This window comes from Pristiophorus japonicus, chromosome 10, assembly GCF_044704955.1.
Source record: "Pristiophorus japonicus isolate sPriJap1 chromosome 10, sPriJap1.hap1, whole genome shotgun sequence".
NCBI classification, from domain to species: Eukaryota; Metazoa; Chordata; class Chondrichthyes; family Pristiophoridae; genus Pristiophorus; species Pristiophorus japonicus.
Genome location: NC_091986.1, coordinates 114,383,521 through 114,410,694, shown reverse-complemented (window position 1 = coordinate 114,410,694; position 27,174 = coordinate 114,383,521). Strand labels below are relative to the sequence as shown.

Below are 27,174 nucleotides of genomic sequence, written 5' to 3'. Positions count from 1 at the left end.
ATTGCCTATTCCTAATTGACCTTGAGAAGATGCTGGTAAACGCTGCAGTTTGTGTGGTGAAGGTACTCCCACAGAGATGTTTGGTAGGGATTTCCAGGAATTTGACCCAGTGACACTGAAGGAACAGTAATATATTTCCAAGTCAGGATGGAGTGTGACTTGCAGGGAACTTGGAGGTGATGGTGTTCTCATGCGCCTGCTGCCCTTGTCCTCCTCGGTGGTAGAAGTCGCGAGTTTTGGCGATGCTGTTGAAAAAGCCTTGGTGAGTTGCTGCAGTACATCTTGTCGATGGTACATACTGCAGCCACGGTGCGCGGTGGTGGAGGGAGTGAATATTTCAAGTGGTGGATGGGGTGCCAATCAAGCCGGCTGCTTTGTCCTGGATGGTGTTGAGCTTCTTGAGTGTTGTTGGAGCTGCATTCATCCAGGCAAGTGGAGAGTATTCCATTACACTCCTGACCTGTGCCTTGTAGATAGTGAAAAGGCGCAGAATTTTCCCATTGTTCCAACAATGTTTTTCTCCGCGAAAGGTTCTTTGTTATTGCAACAAGCATACAAGATTGAGGCGAGACTTGTTTAGCCCCACCTTCTTGCTTTGTGTTCTCTCCATTACTTCATAAAACACTCTGGAAAAAATATTTTGGTGCAGTGCATGTTATAAAAAAGTAAGTAGCTAAGATTCCCAATGTTGTTTACCTATGCATAGGCACCATAATGAAAAAACAAGGCGTGTGCTCTTTCGGTCATATGGTCACATGGTAAATCTTACATCTGTAATGTTCACTTAATGTAAAATGCTGAACGATATCTTTACGTTGAGATGGAAAGTGAATGGAGACTGAGCGAGGTGAAGAGAGGAACATCAGGAAAGGAAAATCATTTGAAGTGATATGTTTATAGTGTAACGGGTAGGAGTGATCTATTTTATGGTCCCTTATTAGATATATAGAGAGAAAGTAAAGCACATACAATATAAAAGGTGTTAGCTTACATGGAGTGTGAGTATACAAGGGGCTAAAGCACTCAGTTGAATTTTACACAGTGTACCCCAGTAAGGCTGTGGTCACATAGTATGCTCTTTAGCATTGATGAATTTGTTAAATTGCCTACATCCAAACAAACTTGAATACCACCATTAATTGCGTCAGCATTTCTACACGAATAATTGCTAGAGTTTTCAAATGATGCAATCAAAGTCCCTGAAGCTTGTGATGACTGCTTAAGCTGCTTGTGGTCCAAACATAAAATTACTTGATATCATTAAAACACATTCATTTGGTCTATGCCATATCAGAAACAAAACAAAAATGTGAATCTTGAACAGAATAGTTTATAATATGATTGCTTACAAGGATATGAAAAAATATTTCAAACGACAGTTAAATATTTATTCAACAGAAAATGTGCTTTTCTTACTCTCCCACTCCAGCCACAGAAAAAGGTTTCTATATAATATCCTTCAGATATTAACATTCCAAATAATTACTTTCACATCCACAGCTCCAAGATAGGTAAAGGAATCCACTTCACACTGTCTGAGACCCATAGTGTTATGTATTTAACCCTTTGTAAGCCCATACTAAGCAATAACATTTTTCATTAGTATTCTCTAATTTAACACACACACAGTTTAACAATACCAGTAACCTGCATGACACCTGACCACCAGAGGGCCCACCTGTTGGAGTCCCAAGGGATCCCAGCATCCCTTGGGAGCACAATATATAAGCAGGCCACCCACGAGGTACCTGCACTCTGGAATCTTATTAAAGGAGCGAAGGTCATACTTCGTACTCAGTTTCACCCTTTGTTATGAGCGTATCAATTGGCAACGAGATAATGAACAACCGCGCGAAAATGCAAAGAACGGTCGGCATCCTGGAGAAGTTCTCAGAAGGGGACGATTGGGAGGCCTTCGTGAAGAGACTCGACCAATACTTTGTGGCCAACGAGCTGGAAGGGGACGGGAACGCTACCAAATGAAGGGCGATCCTCCTAACTGTCTGTGGGGCAATAACCTATGGCCTCATGAAGAATCTCCTGGCCCCGGCAAAACCAACAGAGAAATCCTACGAAGAATTGTGCACGCTGGTCCGGGAGCATCTAAATCCTAAGGAAAGCGTTTTGATGGCGAGATATCGGTTCTACATGTATCAATGATTGGAGGGCCAGGAAGTGGCAAGCTACATCGCCGCACTAAGGCGTGTCGCAGGACATTGTGAGTTCCTGGAACAAATGCTTGGAGACTTTTTTGTACTGGGCATTGGACATGAGACAATTCTTCGCAAACTGTTGCCTGTAGAAACTCCGAATCTAAATAAAGCCATAACAATAGCCCAGGCATTTATGTCCACCATTGTTCGAGCAAGTTCCCATCGTTATTCGAGCCAGGCATCGGAAGCTTCTCGGGGGCGAAAGTGCAGATCCATTTGGTTCCCGGTACGCGACCCATCCACCACAAGGCTCAGGCGATACCTTACATGATGCGTGAAAAAGTGGAAATTGAGCTGGACAGGCTGCAACATGAAGGCATCATCCCGCCGGTGGAATTCAACAACTGGGCCAGTCCGATTGTCCCGGTACTTAAGGAGGATGGCACGGTTAGAATTTCTGGGGACTACAAAGTAACGATTAACCGTTTTTCGCTGCAGGACCAGTACCTGCTACCCAAGGCAGACGACCTATTTGCGACCCTGGCTGGAGGGAAGACGTTCACCAAGCTGGACCTGACCTTGGTCTACATGACGCAGGAGCTGGAGGAGTCTTTGAAAGGCCTCACCTGCATCAACACGCACAGAGGTCTGTTTATCTACAACCGGTGCCCGTTTGGGATTCGGTCGGCCGCGGCGATCTTCCAGCGGAACATGGAGAGCCTGCTAAAGTCGGTTCCTTGCACAGTAGTTTTCCAGGACGACATATTGGTTACAGGTCGGGACATCATGGAGCACTTGAAGAATCTGGAGGAGGTTCTTAGTCGGTTGGATTGCATGGGGCTCAGGTTGAAACGCTCGAAGTGTGTTTTCCTGGTACAGGACATCGAATTCTTGGGAAGGAGAATCGCAGCAGATGGCATCAGACCCACCGACGCCAAGACGGAGGCCATCAACAACGCGCTGCGACCACAAAACGTGACGGAGCTGCGGTCGTTCCTGGGACTCCTAAATTATTTCAGTAATTTTCTACCTGGGTTAAGCACCCTGCTAGAACCCCTACATGCGCTACTGCGCAAGAGAGACGACTGGCTATGGGGGAATTCACAAGAGGCTGCCTTTAAGAAAGACAGAAATCTGTTGTGTTCAAACAAACTGCTTGTCCCGTTTACCCTTGTAAACGATTAGTGCTAGCTTGCGATGCATCATTTTGCGGGGTCGGGTGTGTGTTATAACAGGCTAATGAATCGAGGGTTTTGCAATCAGTCGCTCATGCATCCAGGAGATTGTCCAAGGCCAAAAGGGCCTACAGCATGGTTGAAAAAGAGGCTTTTGCGTGCGTTTACAGGGTAAAAAAAAAAATGCACCAGTACTTACTTGGCCTCAAGTTTGAGCTTGAAACTGACCACGAGCCACTCATATCGCAGATTTTGAGAGCAAAGGGATTAATGCCAGTGCCTCTGCCCGCATCCAAAGATGGGTGCTCATTCTGTTGGCATACAACTATGTAATCTGCCAGAGACCGGGCACAGAGAACTGCGCAGATGCTCTGTCTGCTGACATTGCCCACCACCGGGGTGGAAATGGCACAACCAGCGGACTTACTCATGGTCATGGAGGCATTCGAGAACGAGAAGTCCCCCGTTATGGCCCGCCAGATCAGGACCTGGACCAGCCAGGATCCTTTACTGTCCTTGGTTTTTAAAAAAAAAAAACTGTGTCCTCCATGGGAGCTGGTCCGGTGTCCCAATGGAGATGCAGGAGGTGATTAAGCCGATCCACAGACGCAAAGACGAGTTGTCCCTGCAGCCGGACAGTCTATTGTGGGACAATCGCGTGGTCTTGCCCAAGAAAGGCAGAGATACGTTCATATGTGAACTGCACAGCACCCACCCAGGCATCGTAATGATGAAAGCCATAGCCAGATCCCATGTGTGGTGGCCCAGCATTGACTCAGATTTAGAGTCATGCGTGCGCCAGTGCAACACTTGCTCTCAACTGAGCAATGCATCCAGAGAGGCACCGCTAAGTTTGTGGTTGTGGCCCTCCAAACTGTGGTCGAGGATCCATGTAGACTATGCGGGCCCATTCCTAAGCAAAATGTTTTTGGTTGTCGTGGACGCTTACTCCAAATGTATTGAATGTGTAATAATGTCTGTAAACACACGCACAGCCACCATTGAAAGCCTACGAGCCATGTTTGCCATGCACGACTTGTCCTCGTCAGCGACAATGGGCCGTGCTTCACCAGTGCTGAATTCAAGGAATTCATGACCTGCAACGGGATCAAACACATCACATCTGCCCCATTCAAGCCCGCATCCAATGGCTAGGCAGAACAGGCAGTTCAGACCATCAAGCAAAGCTTGAAACGTATGTCGGAAGGCTCCCGACAGACCCGGCTGTCCCGAGTGTTGCTCAGCTGCCGCACCAAGCCCCACTCACTCTCGGGTAGGTTCCCCCAGCTAAGCTGCTTGTGAAAAGGGCGCTTAAAACAAGGCTCTCTCTTGTCCACCCTGATCTCCATGATCACGTGGAGGGCAAGCGGCATCAACAAAGTGTGTACCATGACCGCACAAATCTGTCACGCGATATTGAGATCAATGATCCTGTGTTTGTGCTCAATTATGGACATGGTCCCAAATGGCTTGCTGGCACGGTCACAGCCAAAGAGGGGAGTAGGGTGTTTCAGGTCAAATTGGCCAATGGACAAATGCACAGAAAACATTGGATCAAATAAAATTGCGGTTCACCAACATCTACAAATAATCCGAAGAGGACACCACCAACTTTGACCCTCCAACACACACACAAGTGGCAACCGACATCATGGCTGACCACGAAACCGAACTCATCATCCCCAGCAGCCCTGCAAGGCCGGCTGCCCAACAGCCCAGTGAAGAACTAACCAACCCATCCACACCCGCATTTGTACCGAGACGATCGACAAGGGAACATAAAGCCCCAGATCGTCTCGCCTTGTAAATAAGTGTACTGTTGACTTCACGGGGGAGTGATGTTATGTATTTAACCCTTTGTAACTTGCATGACACCTGACCACCAGAGGGCCCACCTGTTGGAGTCCCAAGGGATCCCAGCATATAAGCAGGCCACCCATGAGGTACCTGCACTGTGGAATCTTATTAAAGGAGCTACAGTCATACTTGCTCATTACACACAGTATTCCGTTTCATCCTTTGTTATGAGTGTATCACATAGCAAGCAGGAAGATCCTTTGGTGACCGCTTTGATATTATTCACCCAAAAAACAGATGCGAGGCCGGGGAGTGAGTAAATTGGCAGTGACATCATGGACAGGATGAAGTTGCAGTTGCATTGGTGAATGTTGGATTGGCCCAAGGGCCACAATAAAGCTCCTTAGCTGGTCCATGGGTTATAAAATGAATGCCCCTGTTATGAACTGATCCTAAAAAAAAAACTTCAGAAATAAATTGGAACATTACTCACAATTTAAGCAACATTGGGATGTGCATATTTTTCAGAATGAAAATTAATCACAGTGCCTAAAACACTGCATGCAATCAAATTCGTATGTTTATAGTCTGCCTAGGCTGTTTTTCCAATTCAGATTCTGATGCGATATGCCTTGTACAACAGTAACTGTTCTACCCCCTCATTACAAGCAATTAAAAAAAAAACTTCCCTTTGTTCGCAATCCAGCTCATCCACAAAAATAGTTGATTATTTGTAATACTGTGTTTGTATAGCACCACTACACTTCAAGGTCTTTTTATTGCTAAAGTATAGGTTCGCATTTGCATGACTGAAGCAAAAGGTAATTGGTAACTAAAATATAGGCAAAGAAGATTGTGCGTACATTGATGTTGTTGAATTGTTTCGCCGTTCCCCCTTCAAAATCAATGATTTTACTTAAATGTAAACTGAACAGGACATTTCTGAGGTTGCATGACCTGTAATTGTGGCTAACCATGTCATATGCAACGTGCAGGAAAGTTTTATTGCCTATTCATTTCATTTGCTTGTTTTCTACATATCAGAATTTGTTTGCCACTCCCTTTGACCTAATAAAGTTATCACAGCCGTTTGAAGCTTATCCTTTGTCAGCTTGTAATGGGTCCAGGTGGCCTCTTCTCTCTCTTTCCAGAAAGGAAGCTATACTTGTTGTGTTAATCTTCTTAGTGACACGGAACACATCAAGTGTGCAGTTTCTATCAAGAATCTGTGGTACCAGCCTTTCAAGGGCTGTAAATTCGCCTTGTATTTGAATGGCTTTGACATGTGGTGTGGTTGTATTAAGTACCAGTGTATTAAAAAGATCTCTTGCTTGCACAGAAAGAAAAGCCCACACATCAGTGATTCTCAATAGAAAAAAGCTTAACTGGATTCACAGACTACTCTGTTTGGCTGAAACATCCTTAAAAATGTTGGTGGGAAGACTGATGAAAGAAAGCAATTCCAAGGAATACAAAAGCTTGTATAACACACTCCCTCCCCTTTTCTGTTGTGGAGGGTGTGTGGAAGAAATGGAGCTTAAAGTTGCCATGGATGTTGGATAATTTAAGCGAGTTCACATCAGCCCATTAAGATTAGGTGCAATTGTATAAAGAGTGTTCTGCCCTCAGACAGGTGTATAATTACTTGTGTTGTGTTACTTAGATTCACTAGAAAACAATTGTTCTTCTGTTTTCAGTCGCGGCATTTACTTGGTGTGAGCCCTATTCATGTCCCGTTTGTTTTTAGTTGTGAGGTTGCCTATGTCATTGTTACAATTAAGGACCAATGAACCTTGTATTGGACAAATCTGGGAACATGACCTTAAAGATGTAGTCATACTTTGTGTGACCTCATGAGCTGTGTGTTAACTTCTAAAGAGCTGCAATGAGAATACTTATTTAACAATGAAAGCCAATTTAAGTCCCAATCATTTCACCCTATTTTCTCCCCTTTTCCTCAATTCACACTATTGTATGTTTGGATCAGCCTGTGGGCAACTTTGTGGAGGTTATTCAAGAACTAGCTGATGATGACAAACTTCCTTTCTTGGTGAGGCCTAAGTATGATTGCCTGCCAGTCAAGTTTTGCATTCAGATTTGTGCTTTTAATTGGGTCGCCATTCCTAACCAGGTTACATTTGTAGGTACTATTCTGTATCTAAATTGAGAACTTTTTAATTTCAATATTGATGCAGAATAATTTTGTTCATTTAGAAATGTGCAAAGTTACAAATATTTACAGATGGACATTTATTATGATTTTTAACCATTTTAAAACTTTAATGAAAGTTGTTACCTAATATCTTCGAGAAATTGGCTGTTCTACTATCTGAAAATCAATTGTTTGAAACTACAGCATAATTTCTGTTGGTAAATGAATTGTATAACAAGGGAAGAAGAATAAAGTTCTCAATGCCCCAATATAATTTGTTCGTTCTGGAGGTTTGTAACAATAAATATGTTGAGTATTGTATTTTTTTAACCATCATGACTGATTCTCCACATTGTTCAATAAGGTTAACATTCACCTGTAGTATTTTATTGCAGCTTCTCCACCTTCCTCTTCTCCACCCCCCCCCCCCCCCCCCGCAAAAGAAAAACTTTTATCTTATTTCAGGAAGCCAAGTGTTACAAACACAGGTTGCAAGTTAAAGCAGGAAAGCTGGCAAACATTTAACAATTCAAGATGCAGCATATAGTAAAATAATAGTACAAAGCAATGGGTTAGGCCACAGTTTTAGAGCACAGCTTTTGGCTTTGGGTGGCCCATTATAGAAGGAATATTTACATAAACTATACAGCATAGATTCATCCGATAGGGCTTTAAACTAAATAAGAGGGGTGGGGGAAGGAGGGTCCCAGTGGAGAGAAATCCAGAATGCGAAAGAGAAAAGAAAAGGAAGCAATGCAGGAAAGTGATTGTGGTAAGGATAACCAGATTATGTCAGGAAGGGACAGAGCATACAAACACAAGAGAGCACTAACAAATAGGGTCCAGGTAAGAAAAAATAGTGATAAGACAAATAGGGCCATAAGTACAAAAATGTTTTAAGATGTCATCTAATGTTAAAAAGACAAATCTAAAAGCACTATCTGAATGCACACAGCATTCATAATAAGGTAGATGAATTAACAGCACAAATAGATATAAATGGATACAATATAGTTGCAATTACGGAGACTTGGCTGCAGAGTGACCAGGGTTGGGAACTGAATATCCAAGAATATTTGAAATTTAGGAAGGACAGGCAAAAAGGAAAAGGCGGTGGTGTGGCGTTGTCAGTAAAGGATGAAATTAGAGCAACAGTGAGAGAGGATATTGGCTCAGAAAATCAAAATGTAAACTCCGTCTGGGTTGGAGTTAAAGAGCATCAAGGGCCAGAAAACATTTGTGGGAGTTGTCTATAGGCCTCCAAATAGTAGTGGTAATGTAGGGGACGGCATCAAACAGGAAATTAGAGATGCATGTAACAAGGGTACTGCAGTAATTGTAGGTGACTTTAATCTACATATAGACTGGGCAAACCAAATTAGTAGTAATACTGTGGAGGATGTATTCCTGGAGTGTGTGAGATGTGTTTTTTTTAGACCAGTATGTTGAGGAGCCTACTAGGGAACAGGCTATCTTAGATTGGGTATTGTGCAATGAGAAGGGGTTAATAGTCTTGTGCAGAATCCTTTAGGGAAGAGTGACCATAACATGATTGAATTCTTTATTAAGATAGAAAGTGAAGTAGTCCAATCCAAAACTGGGTTCCTAAATCTAAAGAAAGGAAACTACGAAGGTATGAGGAATGAATTGGCTATGATAGATTGGGAAGATTCATTAAATCATCATCATAGGCAGTCCCTCGAAATCGAGGAAGACTTGCTTCCACTCCAAAAGTAAGTTCTCGGGTGACTGAACAGTCCAATATGGGAATTACAGTCTCTGTCACAGGCGGGACAGACTGTCATTGGAGGAAAGGGTAGGTGGGGAGTCTGGTTAGCCGCATGCTTCTTTCGTTGCCTGCCCAGGTGTCGGTGAGGATGTTTCATTTTATCAAGGAGGCTTTGAGGGTGTCCTTGAAACAGTTCCTCTGCCCACCTGGGGTTCGCTTGCCGTGTAGTAGTTCCGAGAAGAGTGTTTGCTTTGGTAGTCTCATGTCTGGCATGCGGACGATGTGGCCTGCCCAACGGAGCTGGTCCAGTGTGGTCAGTGCTTCGATGCTGGGGATATTGGCCTGATTGAGAATACTGACGTTGGTGCGTCTGTCCTCCCAGGGGATTTGCACGATCTTGAGGCATTTCTCCAGCGATTTGAGATGTCTACTGTACATGGTCCACATCTCTGAGCCACACAGGAGGGCAGGTATCACTACAGCTCTGTAGACCATAAGCTTTGTGCCAGATTTGAGGGCCTGATCTTTGAACACTCTCTTCCTCAGGCGGCCAAAGGCTGTGCTGGTGCACTTGGAGGCATTGTTGAATCTTGTCGTCGATGTCTGCCCTTGCTGAAAATAAACTCCCGAGGTATGGAAAGTAGTCTACGTTGTCCAGGGCTGTGCCGTGGATCTTGATGACTAGGGGGCAGTACTGTGTGCCGGGGTCAGGTTGTTAGAGGACCTTTGTCTTACGGATATTTCATGTAAGGCCCATGCTATTTACAATTTATATTAACCACTTGGAAGAAGGGACCGAGTGTAACGTAGCCAAGTTTGCTGATGATACAAAGTTGGGAGGACACAAAATCTGTAAAGGAAAATAGACAGGCTAAGTGAGTGGGCAAAAATTTGGCAGATGGAGTATAATGTTAGAAAGTGTGAGTTCATGCACTTTGGCAGAAAAAAATCAGAGCAAGTTATTATTTAAATGATGATGAAAGATTGCAAAGTGCCACAGTACAGCGGGACCTGGGGGTACTTGTCGTCGTCGTCGTAGTCGTCATCATCATCGGCGGTGCATGAAACACAAAAGGTTAGTCTGCGGGTACAGCAAGTGATCAGGAAGACCAATGAAATCCTGGCCTTTATTGCAAAGGGGATGGAATATAAAAGCATGGAAGTCTTGCTATACAGGGTATTGGTGTGGCCACACCTGGAATACTGCGTGCAGTTCTGGTTTCCATATTTACGAAAGGATATACTTGCTTTGGAGGCAGTTCAGAAAAGGTTCGTTAGGTTGATTCTGGAGATGAGGGGGTTGACATGAGGAAAGGTTGAGGAGGTTGGGCCTCTACTCATTGGAATTCAGAAGAATGAGAGGTGAACTTATCGAAACGTGTAAGATTATGAGGGGGCTTGACAAGGTGGATGCAGAGAGGATTTTCTACTGATGGGGGAGACTAGAACTAGGAGGCATAATCTGAGAATAACGGGCCACCCATTTAAAACTGAGATGAGGAGGAATTTCTTCTCTGTGGGTTGTAAATCTGTGGAATTCGCTGCCTCAGAGCTGTGGAAGCCAGGACATTGAATACATTTAAGACCGAGATAGACAGCTTCTTAACCGATAAGGGAATAAGGCGTTATGGGGAGCGAGCAGGGAAGTGGACCCGAGTCCATGATCAGATCAGCCATGATCGTATTAAATGGCAGAGCAAGCTCGAGGGGCCGGATGGCCTACTCCTCCTATTTCTTATGTTCTTTTGTACGCCTCGGTGAAGATATTGACAATGACTTGGAGTTCAGCCTCTGTACGCAGACGCAAGTGTCGTCCGCGTACTGCAGTTCAACGACAGAGAATGGGATGGTCTTTGATCTGGCACTGGGTGGATAGGCAATGGCTAACATTTAAGGAACGAATGCATGAATTGCAACAGTTATATATTCCTTTCTGGTGCAAAAACACAAGGAAAAGTGGCACAACTATGGCTAATAAAAGAAATTAAGGATAGTATTAGATCCAAAGAGGAGTCATACAAAGTTGCCAGAAAAAGTAGCAAGCCTGAGAATTGGGAGCAGTTTAGAATTCAGCAAAGAAGGACCAAGAGATTAAGAGGGGAAAAAATAGACTATGAGAGTAAACTTGCAAGGAACATAAAAACCGACTGCAAAAGTTTCTATAAGTATGTAAAAAAAAAATTAGTGAAAACAAATGTAGGTCCTTTACAGTTAGAAACAGGAGAATTTATAATGGGGAACAAGGAAATGGCAGAACAATTAAATAAATACTTCGGTTCTGTCTTTATGGAAGAGGACACAAATAACGTCCCAGAAATGCTAGGGATGCTACATAGAAACACAGAAAATAGGTGCAGGAGTAGGCCATTCGGCCCTTTGAGCCTGCACCACCATTCAATAAGATCATGGCTATTTATTCACCTCAGTACCCCTTTCCTGCTTTCTCTCCATACCCCTTGATCCCTTTAGTCGTAAGGGCCATATCTAACTCCCTCTTGAATATATCTAACAAACTGGCATCAACATCTCTCTGCGGTAGAGAATTCCACAGGTTCACCACTCTCTGAGTGAAGAAGTTTCTCCTCATCTCGGTCCTAAATGGCTTACCCCGTATCCTTAGACTGTGTCACCTGGTTCTGGACTTCCCCAACATCGGGAACATTCTTCCTGCATCTAACCTGTCCAGTCCCGTCAGAATTTTATATGTTTCTATGAAATCCGCTCTCATCCTTCTGAATTCCAGTGAATACAGGCCCAGTCGATCCAGTCTCTCCTCATATGTCAGTCCTGCCATCCCGGGAATCAGTCTAGTGAACCTTCGCTGCACTCCCTCAATAGCAAGAATGTCCTTCCTCAGATTAGGAGACCAAAACTGAACATAATATTCCAAGTGAGGCCTCACCAAGGCCCTGTACAACTGCAGTAAGACCTCCCTGCCCCTATACTCAAATCCCCTAGCTATGAAGGCCAGCATGCCATTTGCCGCCTTCACCACCTGCTGTACCTGCATGCCAACTTTCAACGACTGATGTACCTAAGTCTCATTGCACCTCCCCTTTTCCTAATCTGCCGCATTCAGATAATATTCTGCCTTCATGTTTTTGCCACCAAAGTGGATAACCTCACATTTATCCACATTATACTGCATCTGCCATGCATTTGCTCACTCAGCTAACCTGTCCAAGTCACCCTGCAGCCTCTTAGCATCCTCCTCATAGCTCACACTGCCACCTAGCTTAGTATCTAGTAAGCAAGAGAAATTAAAGGAAATGATTATCAGTAAGAAAATAGTGCTGGAGAAACTAATGGGACTGAAAGCCGATAAATCCACAGGACCTGATAATCTGCATCCCAGTGTACTAAAATAAGTAGCTATGGAAATAGTGGATGCATTGGTTGTCATCTTCCAACATTCTATACATTATGTAATAGTTCCTGCAGATTGGAGGGTGGCAAATGTAACTCCACTATTTAAAAAAGGAAGGAGGGAGAAAACAGGTAACTACAGAGCGGTTAGCCTAACATCAGAAGTCAGGAAAACGCTGGAATCTGTTATAAAGGATGTGATAATGGGCCACTTAGAAAATATCAACAGGATTAGACAAAGTCGACCTAGATTTGTGAAAGGCAAATTGTGTTTGACAAACCTACTGGAGTTTTTTGAGGATGTAACTGATAGAATAGATAAGGGAGAACCAGTGGATGTAGTGTATTTGGATTTTCAGAACGCCTTTGATAAACACCCACATAAGAGGTTAGTGTGCAAAATTAAAGCACATAGGATTGGGGTTAATATACTGGCATGGATTGAAAATTGGTTAATTGACAGGAAACAGAGAGTAGGAATAAACGGGTCTTTTTCGGGGTGGTGGCCAGTGACTAGTGAGGTACCACAGGGATCAGTGCATGGGCCCCAGCTATTCACAATATATATATATATAATGATTTGGATGAGGGAATCAAATTTAATATTTCCAAGTTTGCTGACTATGCAAAACTAGGTGGGATTGTGAGTTGTGAGGAGGATACAAAAACGCTGCAAGGCGATTTAGATAGGTTGAGTGAGTGGGCAAACACATGGCAGATGCAGTATAATGTGGATAAATGTGAAATTATCCACTTTGGTAGGAAAAAAATAAAGACAAAGTATTATTTAAATGGTGATGGCTTGGGAAGTGTCAATGTACAGAGGGACCTGGGTGTCCTTGTACACCTGTCATTGAAAGCAAACACGCAGTGCAGCAAGCAGTTAGGAAGGCAAATGGTATGTTGGCCTTCATTGCAAGAGGATTTGAGTACAGGAGTAAGTATGTCATACTGAAGGCGCTGGTGAGACCACACCTGGCGTATTGTGTGCAGTTTTGGTCTCGTTACCTAAGGATATACTTGCTATAGAGGGAGTGCAACGAAGGTTCACCAGACTGATTCCTGGGATGGCAGGACTGTCGTATGAGGAGAGATTGGGTCGACTAGGCCTGTATTCACTTGAGTTTAGAAGAATGAGAGGGGATCTCATTGACACGTATAAAAATTTGACGGGGCTGGACCGACTGGGTGCGGGGAGGATGTTTCCCCTGGCTGGGAAGTCTGGAACAAGGTGTTCTAGACTTCCCAGGATACAGGGTAGGAAATTTAGGACTGAGATGAGGAGAAATGTCTTCACTCAGGATGGTGAACCTGTGGAATTCTCTACCACAGAAGGCTGTGGAGGCTAAGTCACTGAATATATTTAAGAAGGAGATAGATAGATTTCTAGACACGAAAAGCATCAAGGGGTATGGGGAGAATGCGGGAATATGATGTTGCGATAGAGGATCAGCAATGATATTGAATGGTGGTACAGGCTCGCAGGGCCGAATGGCCTACTCCTCCTATTTTCTTTGTTTCTATGATGATGCCAGAGATGGGAGACTATAATTATGAGCATATTTAGGCTTCCTTAGTGCCACCCGTTATTATCTCCAGTGGGGTAGGCGATAGCAGGGCAGTAACAACTTACAGACCATACGTGGCGAGATAAACGACTCCCACCTATTGGCTGGAAGGTTTGTGGTGGCGGTAACACGTTATGCCACGATCTCCGGCCAGAGATCGTGACGTCATTGCCCTGCTCATTGCCCCGGACCCAAACTTCGGTTCCGCTCCCTGCACCATCGCCTGACAACAACACCGACCGCTGCAGGAGGTGTTGTTCAAGAGGCCAGGAGCTTTGGGGGTGGAAGTTAAAGGGGAGGTTGCAAAGCTAAGTAGCAAAATTTCTATAATGCATTTTTTCAATTTTTTTCAGTAGTCTTGGGCCACGATCAATCAGCCCGGCCGTGTGCTGAAGTGCATGGGGCTGATTGTGACTGCCGTCGGGACCAGCTAACCGGTCCCAATGCAGAGTCTGCAGCGATGACCCTTCCCTTTAAGGGAGGGAAGAAGACTCTGATTGCGACAGCATTACATGGGCCACTGTGCAGTGCTGCACAACTACCGTCCCGCGCGCATCCTTTCATGCTCCAGGAAGGAAATGGAGTGCTTGATTTAGCGCTTCTCCTTCCTGGAGTGCTAATACCGAATTTAGAAAAAGCTAGGAATCAATCATGCCTGACATGAATTTTACCAGCTTTCAAAAAGGAGCACCCTGCGCTCAAGAATTTCTCCCCCTTAGACTATTTCCACTGAAGCATTGTTCTACACTGTGATTAAAAAATGTTGCTATCATAGTATGTGTAGATTTAGAGTTGCCAATCATGTTTGTCACCGGGCAAGGAGAAGAATTTTGCTAAATTGTTATAAAATACTTCTGAGACGTTTCTGGGAAGTGTGCAGAGCGACATGCAGCGGAGATTATGAAGCTTTCAAAACCTGGTTTATCCTTTGCCCATTGAACAGGGTGAGAATTTCAAAACAAAGCTTTAATATGATTGCACTACTTTATAATTTATACACGGACAGGTCTACAACATGAGAATTTTTTTTCTAAAAGATTTTATTCTAAGACATAGGCGCAGATTTTGCGGTTGATGTGACTGCGTACTCTGAGTACATCGTCATTCTGCCTTTGAATTGGACAGCAAGTTCGGGATTTCCGCATACTCTTCATGGAGGAGGATTTCCTGGAGTGTATTAGGGTTAGTTTTCTAAACCAATATGTCGAGGAACCAACTGGAGAACTGGCCATCCTAGACTGGATGATGTGTAATGAAAAGGGGCTAATTAGCAAAACTTGGGGAAGAGTGACCATAATATGGTAGAATTCTTTATTAAGATGGAGAATGATGCAGTTAATTCAGAAACTAGGGTCCTGAACTTAACGAAAGGTAACTTCGATGGTATGAGGTGTGAATTGGCTAGAATAGACTGGCAAATGATACTTGAAGGGTTGACGGTGGATAGGCAATGGAAAACATTTAAAGATCACATGGATGAACTTCAACAATTGTACATCCCTGTCTGGAGTAAAAATAAAATGGGGAAGGTGGCTCAACTGTGGCTAACAAGGGAAATTAAGGATGGTGATAAATCGAAGGAAGAGGCATATAAATTGGCCAGAAAAAGCAGCAAACCTGAGGACTGGGAGAAATTTAGAATTCAGCAAAGGGTTTAATTAAGAGAAGGAAAATAGAGCACGAGAGGAAGCTTGCTGGGAACATAAAAAATGACTGCAAAAGCTTCTGTAGATATGTGAAGAGAAAAAGATTAGTGAAGACAAACATAGGTCCCTTGCAGTCAGATTCAGGTGAATTTATAATGGGGAACAAAGAAATGGCAGACCAATTGAACAAATAGTTTGGTTCTGTCTTCACAAAGGAAGACACAAATAACCTTCCGGAGGTACTAGGGGACCGAGGGTCTAGTGAGAAGGAGGAACTGAAGGATATCCTTACTAGGCGGGAAATTGTGTTAGGGAAATTGATGGGATTGAAGGCCGATAAATCCCTAGGGCGTGATTGTCTGCATCCCAGAGTACTTAAGGAAGTGGCCCTAGAAATAGTGGATGCATTGGTGATCATTTTCCAACAGTCTTATCGACTCTGGATCAGTTCCTATGGACTGGAGGGTAGCTAATGTAACACCACTTTTTAAAAAAGGAGGGAGAGAGAAAATGGGGAATTATAGACCGGTTAGTTTGACATCAGTAGTGGGGAAAATGTTGGAATCAATCATTAAGGATGAAATAGCAGCGCATTTGGAAAGCAGTGACAGGATCGGTCCAGGTCAGCATGGATTTGTGAAAGGGAAATCATGTTTGATGAATCTTCTGGAGTTTTTTGAGGATGTAACTAGCAGAGTGGACAAAGGAGAACCAGTGGATGAGGTGTATTTGGACTTTCAAAAGGCTTTTGACAAGGTCCCACACACGAGATTGGTGTGCAAAATCAAAGCACATGGTATTGGGGGTAATGTACTGACGTGGATAGAGAACTGGTTGACAGATAGGAAACAGAGAGTCGGGATAAATGGGTCATTTTCAGAATGGCAGGCAGTGACTAGTGGTGTACCGCAGGGCTCAGTGCTGGGACCCCAGCTCTTTACAATATACATTAACGATTTAGATGAAGGAATTGAGTGTAATATCTCCAAGTTTGCAGATGACACTAAACTGGATGGCGGTGTGAGCTGTGAGGAGGACGCTAAGAGGCTGCAGGGTGACTTGGACAGGTTAGGCGAGTGGGCAAATACATGGCAGATGCAGTATAATGTGGATAAATGTGAGGTTATCCACTTTGGGGGCAAAAACACGAAGGTGGAATATTATCTGAATGGTGGCAGATTAGGAAAAGGGGAAGTGCAACGAGATCTGGGTGTCATGGTTCATCAGTCATCGAAAGTTGGCATGCAGGTGCAGCAGGCGGTGAAGAAGACAAATGGTATATTGGCCTTCATAGCTAGGGGATTTGAGTACAGGAGCAGGGAGGTCTTACTGCAGTTGTACAGGGCCTTGGTGAGACCTCACCTGGAATATTGTGTTCAGTTTTGGTCTCCTAATCTGAGGAAGGATGTTCTTGCTATTGAGGGAGTGCAGCGAAAGTTCACCAGACTGATTCCAGGGATGGCTGGACTGACATATGAGGAGACACTGGATTGACTGGGCCTTTATATACTGGAGTTTAGAAGGATGAGAGGGGATCTCATAGAAACGTATAAGATTCTGATGGGACTGGACAGGTTAGATGCGGGAAGAATGTTCCCGATGTTGGGGAAGTCCAGAGTCAGGGGACATAGTCTAAGAATAAGGGGCAAGCCATTTAGGACCAAGATGAGGAGAAACGCCTTCACTCAAAGTTGTTAACCTGTGGAATTCCCTGCCGCAGAGAGTTGTTGTTGCTAGTTCATTGGATATATTCAAGAGGGAGTTAGATATGGCCCTTACGGCTAAAGGGATCAAGGGATATGAAGAGAAAGTGGGGAAGGGCTACTGAGGGAATGATCAGCCTTGATCTTATTGAATGGTGGTGCAGGCTCAAAGGGCCAAATGGCCTACTCCTGCACCTATTTTCCATGTTTCTGTGTTTCTATCCAGAACTTGTGATCTTGACAGATGATCTGCACTGACATTGAAATCTTAATTGTCCACACAGAGTTGAACTAATTACCCAGCAATTACGTATGCAAGTTTTACGGCTCGTGCAAACAGGCTCAGGACCTATTTGCACAGCATCAGGGGATACCCCCTGACACATCCATGTAATTTTAAAAGCTATTTGAAGCTATGTCCATGAACACTAAAGAACTGTCTGCTCAGGTATTTAAAATGTTTTTGCTGGGAGGAAAAAAACTGAAAATTTAGAGGACTTACAAAATGCATTCTGCCAGACACCAAAGAGACACACTGACATTATTTTCAAAGTACTGAAGTGTAAGGGCTAACGATCGCCTTCAATTTTAAACCTTTTGAACCTCATTTTTATAGTGTCCACTAATTATCATGATTGAAAGGTAAATTTAGTTGGTGGTTAACTCAGCAAATATTAAGAGATATTTTTGCAATTCTGCATGTTTCTGCATTTATAACTCTTGGATGTCAGCATGAGAGTCTTGCAGCTCCTTAAATATTTGAAGCAGTAGAAAGCATTGCATCAGCGATGTTAAATCGTAAGTTCTGCTAGACCATTCTGTTTGCTGATTGGAGCATGGCCCACGTGATCCCAGGCACGCCTACACACACGGTGCATCCAGGGAGCCATGGGCCACTATACTGCGCTCAACTCTACAACGTCTGAGAGCAACTTTTGGTTTGGATTCTCGTGATAGGTAAGCCCGCATTTGGTTTGGATGCTGGTGGTTAATCCTCAATTATGCCACCGATGGCAACATCCAGGCCATAATTTAAGTGCCTACTATTGAAATAATACTTAATGCCGTGAGTACTATTTTAGAATGGTATCCATTAAACATTACATACGTGTATTCATAAAGGTTGTCTTTCTTCACAGGCGACTGAGAGTATATTTCGAATGGCTGTAACAAGGGGTCTTATCACACCAGTTAAACATGGAGAGGTAAGAATTTATTACAATATCTATTATAATTTAATATAATTGACTTTTTTGTCGGCTAAGATCGATCATAAGGCTAAACTCCAAGTAGGTCAAACAAATAGACCTCGATTTCTATGGAGAGTTTGGTGGACACTAATATTACAGTGGCTGGGAACACGATGACTTGGAAGCAGCATTTTAGTTTTCATCATTTAAACCCGTTGCCTGACTCTCTTCTACCCGTTTGGGAGGCGGAGGAGTCAAATCGAGGCCATGGCATTCTCAATCAATATGATGTTGCAGACTTTTGTGATTTTATGCATCTATTTTTGTGTAGCATGTCTTCAATTCACTCATATAGGATCAGAACTACTTTGGCTTCCAGAGAGCAATGAATATGAGCTGCATTGAAAATCTTTGCAGGGAGTAAATAGATGTAGCCATATTTTATGGCCTAGGTTGAGTTGGCGCTCGAAACTTTCCTGCAAAAACTTTACGGCGGCTGGTATTTCCCAGGGTGAGTGCAATTATGTATCGGTCTTTCCTTAATTCTGAGTCTCATGCGAAGCAGTCTCTGAATGATACATGTACAAGAAGGAAAAGAAGAGGTTTAATTTGATGTATTAATAAACATAATCAAATTACAAATGATGGGTGATTGACTGTTGTTTGTAGGGAACAGCCTCAGGGCTATGGCAGAAGAGTTAAAAGGATTTAGCAGCGCTGAGGCTACCATGGTATAGTAGGCAGTTAGCTGCCAAGATCAGAGGGAATGGAGTATATGGGTTTGTGGCCCAAGTGATGACACTGACCAGTAATGATGTCCTCACTCTACAGAACATGTACAATATTTTGTTATGAAATGCATAAGTGTTTTATTACTCAAGAAGTCTGAAAACCGTAAATTGGTATTTAACAAAATACTACTCAATAATCGGACCTGAATGCTGTATTTGGTGTGGCTTGATGAGAGCAGCTTCAGCATAAAGGCCTAGACATAAAACAGTGCTAACTTGGCATTCTGTGAGCTTTATTAATTGTTGCTCTGGACTGGACAAACAATGTTGAATCTATTGTCACTTTTCAGATTTCTTTCAGTCTCCCCTAGCTAGCTCACCATCATTTGTTAAATATTTCATTTGCATGTTTGCTGTAATGTATTTGCTTCATGGGTTCTTTGCTTAATAGCAATGTGTTGCTATGAATTCTTAAGAACTAGTTGGTTTTCACAAAGGATTAACAATCACACTACACATTACCAGTTCATCCACAAGGCTCACAACTGCATACCGCATCATAGATGACCGAGACCCAACTGACTGGGGTTTTATTGAGTCTTGTGAACATCATGTGACTGGCTAAGCCACTCATGATGCAACAGCTCTACAACTATTTTAAAGTAACTTTAAATCAAGTGCCCCCTTTTGTAAAGACACAAAAATCCACAAGTTAACCAATAAACATTAAAGGGAAGCTTACAAATCGAATTACATTTTTTTTTTAAATTCCCTGTTGAAATGATGCGGCCTTCCTTTTTAAGAAGTGTGAGCGTACAGGTGGACACCACATGCTCCAGCTCCAGGGACAAGCAACAGCTCTACAAGCCTGTGAGCATACCTACAGGTGCATACATTACACTTGCCTTGGCTTAGGGGTAGCATTCTTGCCTCTGATTCAGAAGGTCATGGGTTCAAGCCCTCCTGTGCATAATCTAAGCTAAAACTTGAGTGCAGGACTAAGGGAGTACTATATTGTCTAAGATGCTTTCTTTGGATGAGATGTTAAACCGGGATCCTGTATGCCTGCTTGGAGATCTAATAAATTCTACGGCACTAGTCAAGGATGTGGTTAGAGGTCAAAGATAAAATACTGTTAGTTGAGTATTTGAGATTAGTGTGCACAATTTGATGAGGTTTATGGTTCAAATAAAACTTGGAATAGGGCCAATATTAGAAAGATGAGAAGTGGGCTAACTTGAGGGAGGTGGAAAAATAAATGAGTGCACAGGACTGTAGATCAACAACGGGACATTTGTAAAAAGGAGATTGCAAAGTTGCAGAATAAATATATACCGTTTAACAAAAAAGGAGACAAGTTTTAGAATGCTGTAGATAAATAGATTAGGAACAAACTAAGATTGAAGAGGATATATGGGGCCCAAGTTTCGGGCCGCGCCTAGAATGGCGCAGCCCCGACCTGGACGCCTGTTTTCCGCGCCACAAAGTGCGCCTAAAAAAAACTTCCAGATTCTCCGGCTCCCTGCTGGCCCTCGTCGCGGCACAGCACGAGCTGTGGCGGGTGGAGCTCGGTCCCTGCGCTGAAAACAGTGCCGGGATCTCTGCACATGTGCGCTACAGTGGGCGCGCATGTGCAGTAGCTCTAGGCGCCCAAAACTGTGTGGGAGGGGCCCGAAGCACGCAGCCCCTAGCCCTGGCCGAATTGCCTCACTGGGGCTGCGTGCATAAGGCTCTTCCCACGCCCAGCTCCTGCTTCCTCCTGACCCGACTCGACTCCCGCTCCCCCCTGCCCCCGGACCGGACCCGATCTGCGCTCCCCCCCTCCACCCCCTGACCCGAACCGAACCGACCGACCTCCCACCCCCGCCCCCCCTGCCCCCGACCCAACCCACGCTGCCGACCCCCCCACCCGGACCCGACCCAACCTGACCTCCCTCCCCTCGCCCCCGACACGAACTGACCCGAACCGACCTCCATCCTCTCTCCCCCCCGACCCGACCCGTGTTACCGACCGGCCCCGACCCGATCCGACCCGCGCTCCTGACCAAGATCCACGCTCCCCCCGACCCGACCCAACCCAACGCCACCTACCTGTAAATCTGGTGCTGGGGACGGGCCCTGCCCGAAGTCTTGGGCCTGGCCCGTTCAGCCCCCCCTCCCCCGTTCAGCCTCGTCCCCTTTCCCCCCCTTTCCCCTTCCCCGGGACATCCCAGCACGCTGTTGGAGGGCTCCCGGTGCTGCAGTCGGTAAGTAGAAAATGTTTTATTTATTGATTTTTAAAAAAAAAATTATTTCTTATTAATTTTTTTGATTGATTTATTGGTTGGTTTATTGATGTTTTTTTCATTTATTATTGATGATGGCTCTTTATTTGTAAAACTGAAGTGTTTAATGTTTGTAAACTTCCCTTTAAACCCCCCCCCCCCCCACCATTCCCTACGCCTGATTTGTAACGTACGCCTGATTTTCTAAAGTGTAGACAAGGTTTTTTCGAGCGTACAAAAATCTTCACTTACTCCATTCTAAGTTAGTTTGAAGTAAGTTTTCACTGCCGAAACTTTGAAAACAGGCGTAAGTGGCCGGACACGCCCCCTTTTGAAAAAAAAAATTCTGTTCCAAAGTGAAACTGTTCTAACCGACGAGAACTGGAGCAAACTAAATGCCGAGAATTTGAATTTCTAAGATACTCCGTTCTACACCAGTTGCTCCAAAAAATCAACTGAGGCCGAAACTTGGTGTAGTGTTGGAGAGCATGGGGTCATGCACTTTGGCAGAGAAAATCAAACAGCGAGTTGTTATTTGAATGTTGAAAGATTGCAAAGTGCTGCAGTACAGCAGGACCTGGGGGTACTTGTGCATGGGACACAAAAGGTTGGTATGCAGGTGCAGCGGCTGATTGGGAAGGCCAGTGGAATCTTGGCCTTTGTTGCGGGGGGGGGATGGAGTATAAAGGTGGGGAGGTCTTGCTGCAGTTGTGCAGGGAATTGGTGAGGCCACACCTGGAATACTGTGTGCAGTTTTGGTTTCCATGTTTACAAAAGGATATACTTACTTTGGAGGCAGTTCAGAGAAGGTTCACTTGATTGATTCCGGAGATGAGAGGGAATTGACTGATGAGAAAAGGTTGAGGAGGTTGGGCATCTACTCATTGGAATTCAGAAGAATGAGAGGTGATCTTATCGAAACGTGTAAGATTATGAGGGGGATTGACAAGGTGGATGCAGAGAGGATGTTTCCACTGATAATGGGGAGACTAGAACTAGGGGGCATAATCTTAGAATAAGGGGCCACCCACTTAAAACTGAGATGAGGAGAAATTTCTTCTCGCAGAGAGTTGTGGATCTGTGGAATTCACTGCCTCAGAGAGCTGTGGAAGCTGGGACATTGAATAAATTTGAGACAGAAATAGACAGATTCTTAAACGATAAGGGAATAAGGGGTTATGGGGAGTGGGCAGGGAAGTGGACCCGAGTCCATGATCAGATCAGCCATGATCGTATTAAATGGCAGAGCAGGCTCGAGGGGCCATATGGCCTACTCCTGCTCCTATATCTCATGATCTTATGATTTTTTTTAAAAAAAGAGACAATATTCAAAAATAAGAGGTTACGAAAGGGATATGGAAAGTAAGGAGGGAGTGTGAGGAGAGAAGGTTATTGTCCTGAAACGTTAACTCTCTCTTCAAAGATGTTGCCTGACCTGAGTGTTTCCAGCATTTTCTGTTTTTATTTTAGATTTCCAGCATCTGCAGTATTTTGCTTTTGCATGCATAATAAGTACTTTGCGAGTATGCTGACAAAAGCGAAGAATATTGGGGAGGAAATAAATCCTGAACTGCCTACAAGCAAGCTGTGAAATGTTATAATAAATAAAAGGAAGTAATTAGAGAAGTTAGTTAAGCTAAAGGATTTTCGCTGTTTTTTTTGGAGCAGGCTGCTTTTTTTGGCCTAAGTTACAAAACCATAGTTTCCCCAATCAACGTGCACCAGCGTAACTCAGTTAGTTACGATTTTGTTAGGTACGTTTTTTTTCAGCCAAAGGGGGCATAACCTGCCATCCATGCCAATTCTGGCCATTTAGGCAAGTTTGGCCAGCTGAGAGTTATTCCAGTTCTTCTTAGGCCAGCGTATGTGGCCTCTGCAGCAAAACCTTCTGGAGAGTTAAGGAAATTGGCGCAGGCAAGTTCAGCAGATGCCTGGACAGCATCAACAAGAGAGAGAGAGAGAGAGAGAGAGAGAGAGGAGGAGGAGGAGGAGGAGGAGGAGAGAAGGGACCGGGAGGGAGGAGGCCACTTGGCCTGGGCTGGGGGCGGGGGGTGTGGGAGCTGTAGCTGGACCGGCAAGGGGCTTGGGGCAGGCTAGGGAAGAAGACCGTCAAGCCCTTCGGCCAGGGGCGGGGAAGTGGCACCGGCAAGGCATTCGGTGGGTGGGGAGCGGGATCGGGATCAGCAAGCCCTTTGGCTTCGGCTAGGGCTCCTTGATGCCACACTCGGTCAAATTAACCTTGATATCAAGGGCAGTCACTCTCGCCTTAGCTCTGGAATTTAGCTCTTTTGTCCATGTTTGATCCAAGGCTGTAATAAGGTCTGGAGCCGAGTGGTTCTGGTGGAACCCAAACTGAACATAGGTGAGCAGTTTATTGGTGAGTAAGTGCCGCTTGATAGCACTGTCATTGACACCTTCCATTACTTTGCTTATGATTGAGAGCAGGTGGTAATTGGCCGTATTGGATCTGTCCAGCTTTTTGTGGACAGGATATATCCGGACAGCTTTCCACATTTTCGGTAAATGCCAGTGTTGAAGCTGTACTGGAACAGGTTGGCTAGAGCCGCGGTTAGTTCTGGAACACAAGTCTTCAGCATGACAACCGGGATCTGACTGGGCCCATAGCCTTCGCTGTATCCCGTGCGCTCAGCCCCTTCTTGATATCATGTCTGCCCTCAAGTCCACCATAATTAGTACCTGTGAAGAGACCCTTGGTTACTCTACCAGAAAACATCAAGACTGGTTCGATGAGAACGACCAGGAGATCCAGGAGCTAATAAACCGCATTTTTGAACTGGAAACAACACCACAACTCGAGTGAAGGAAAGCAGATCTACAGACAACTGAAGACTGAGGCCCCACAAAAAGCTCGGGACCAGATGGTGGGTGCAAAAAGCGCAGGAGACCCAACAACTAGCCGACAATCATGACGTGCATGGATTTTTTTAGCACAGTCAAGACCACCTACGGCCCAAGCACTCCAGGTCCTATTTCACTGAAAACCAAGAACGGAGAGGTGTTCTTCAAGGACAGAGAGGCAGTCAGCGCCCGCTGGAAGGAGCACTTCGAGGATCTCCTCAACCAAGACTCTGTCTTTGACGTGAGTGCCCTTGACTCCATCCCACATCATGCTACCCATCACCACCTTGGCACAATCCCAGCCCGGCATGAATTTGAAAAGCAACAAAGCAACAAAGCCTCAGGTAGATAGAGTCCCCGCCGAAGTACTAAAGCATGGTGGTGAAGTACTCTTGGTGTGAATCCATGACCTCATCTCTCTTATCTGGAAGGAGGAGACCATGCCAGGGGATCTCGTATGCCGTAATCGTGACCATCTTCAGGAAAGGTGACAAGTCCGATTGCGGTAATTACAGAGAAGTTTCCCTGCTATCTGCCTTAGGGAGAATCATCGCAAGAATCCTCCTCCATCGTCTCCTCCCAGTGGCTGAAGAGCTCCTCCCAGAGTTGCAATGCAGATTCTGCCCACTAAGAGGCACAACAGACATGATCTTCATTACATGACACATCCAACAAAAATGTAGGGAGCTGCATTAACCTCTATACATGGCTTTCTTTGACCTCACAAAGGCCTTCGACTCTATCAACCGTGAGGGATTATGGAGTGTCCTTCTCTAATTCGGCTGTCCTCAAAAAGATTTGTCACCATCCTTCGCCTGCTTCACGATGAGATGCAAGCCATGATTCTTACCAACGGATCCACCATGGACCCAATATGGGGATATTCATGAAGCCTCCTCGCGTTAGTTGTTTAATTGTCCATCACCATTCACGACTGGCTGTGGCAGGACTGCAGAGCTTTGTTCTGATCAGTTAGTTGTGGGATCGCTTGGCTCTGTCTATAGCATGCTGCTTCTGTTGCTTAGCATGCATGTAGTCCTGTGTTGCAGCTTCCTCCAGTTGGTACCTCATTTTTAGCAACACCTGATGCTGCTCCTGGCATGCTCTTCTGCACTCCTCATTGAACCAGAGTTGGTCCCCTAGCTTGATGGTAATGGTAGAGTGAGGAATATGCCGGGCCATGAGGTTACAGATTGTGGTGGAATACAATTCTGCTTCTGACGACCCACAACGCCTCATGGATGCCTAGTTTTGTGCTGCTCGATCTGTTGTGAATGTAGCCTATTTAGCACAGTGGTCGTGTCACACAGTACGATGGAGGGTGTATTCAGTGTGATGGGACTTCGTCTCCACACTGTGCGGTGATCACTGCTACCAATGCTGCCATGGACAGATGCATTTGCGACTGGTGAGGGCGATGTCAAGTAGGTTTTTCCCTCATGTTGGTTCTCTCACCACCTGCTGCAGGCCCAGTCTGGCAGCTATGTCCTTCAGGGCTCGGTTAGTCGTGGTACTGCCGAGCCACTCTTGGAGATGGACATTGAAGTCTCCCACCCAGAGTACATTTTGTGCCCTTGATACCCTCTGTTTCTTCCAAGTGGTGTTCAACATGGAGGGGTACTGATTCATCAGCTGACGGAGGGCGGTAGGTTTGAATCAGCACAATGTTTGCTTGACCTGAAGCCATGAGACTTTATGAAGAGAAAATAAATAGAAGCAGCAACCCAGATTTCAGAAATGAAGATTGTGCTTGCTAAACCTGATAGAATTCTTTTGAGGGGGATGCCCGATATTACAGATGGGGAAAATGCAGCGGATGTGGTGTATGTTGATTTCAGAAAATGTTTAACGTGTATGGAATTAGGGGGAGGTTATAAATTAAATTTAAAAACTGGCTAGAAGGAAGGAAACGGAGATTAGGAGTTAAGGGCAGATTCACAGTGATCCCGCAAGAAATACGAATACAAAGAAAAGCTTTAAAAGTTGGGCTATTCATTTGAATAGAGGAGATTATGCAGCTATTTGATAAGACATGCTTAAAAATGATGAAGGGATGGGACATTGTGGATAGAAACAGATTGTTTCCAATGTATAATCGCCCTAAAGTGAGGCAACATAGATGTAAGAGTAAATGTAAAGGATTTGGCACAGTGAGCAGGAGAATTCTTTTTTTACATAGGTTATGAGGCTGTGGAAGGCAATACTGGAATTAGTGATTGAAGATGAGACCATGGGCCCAAGTTTCCACAAGAAAAAAAACGGGCGCCCCTCCGAGCTGGGCGCCCGTTTTTCCGCGCCTAGAAATGGTGCCGAAAAACATCCTCGGTATTCTCCACCTACTTACAGGTTCTGTGGCACTCGGCGCAGCCAGCACGAGCTGTGGGGGGGGCGGAGCCAGGTCCCGGCGCTGAAAACAGTGCCGGGACCTCTGCACATGCGCGCTACAGTCGGCACGCAAGTGCAGTAGCTCCAGGCGCCGAACTGTGTGGGAGGGGCCCGAAGCACGCAGCCCCTAGCCCTGGCTGAATGGCCTCACTGGGGCTGCGTGAATAAGGCTCCTCCCACGGCCAGCTCTTGCTCCCCCCCCCCCCCCCCCCCCGCCAAGACCCGTCACCCGCTCCCCCCCCCCACCCAACCGACCAGACCCGACCCGACACCCGCTCCCCGCCGACCAGACCCGACCCGACACCCGCTCCCCCCCCCCCCCCCCCGCCGACGAGACCCGACCCGACACCCCCCCCCCCCCCCGCCGACCAGACACCCACTCCCCCCGCCGACCAGACCCGACCCGACACCCCGCTCCCCCCCCCCCCGCCGACCAGACCCGACCCGACATCCGCT

General features: G+C 45.2%; 1 protein-coding gene across 3 annotated transcripts in view; it reads left to right on the top strand.

Annotated features, from left to right (window-relative positions):
• tmem135 (transmembrane protein 135) overlaps positions 1–27,174 on the top strand; it is a 594,106-nt gene that overhangs the window by 236,312 nt on the left and 330,620 nt on the right. For 2 of the 3 annotated variants that reach the window (XM_070892008.1, XM_070892006.1), the window contains exon 5: positions 18,429–18,494. The exons of the other annotated variant lie outside the window; for it this stretch is intronic. In XM_070892008.1, coding sequence (XP_070748109.1) covers positions 18,429–18,494 — 66 coding nt within the window. The remainder of the gene's footprint in view (positions 1–18,428; positions 18,495–27,174) is intronic. 3 annotated transcript variants of the gene reach the window in all.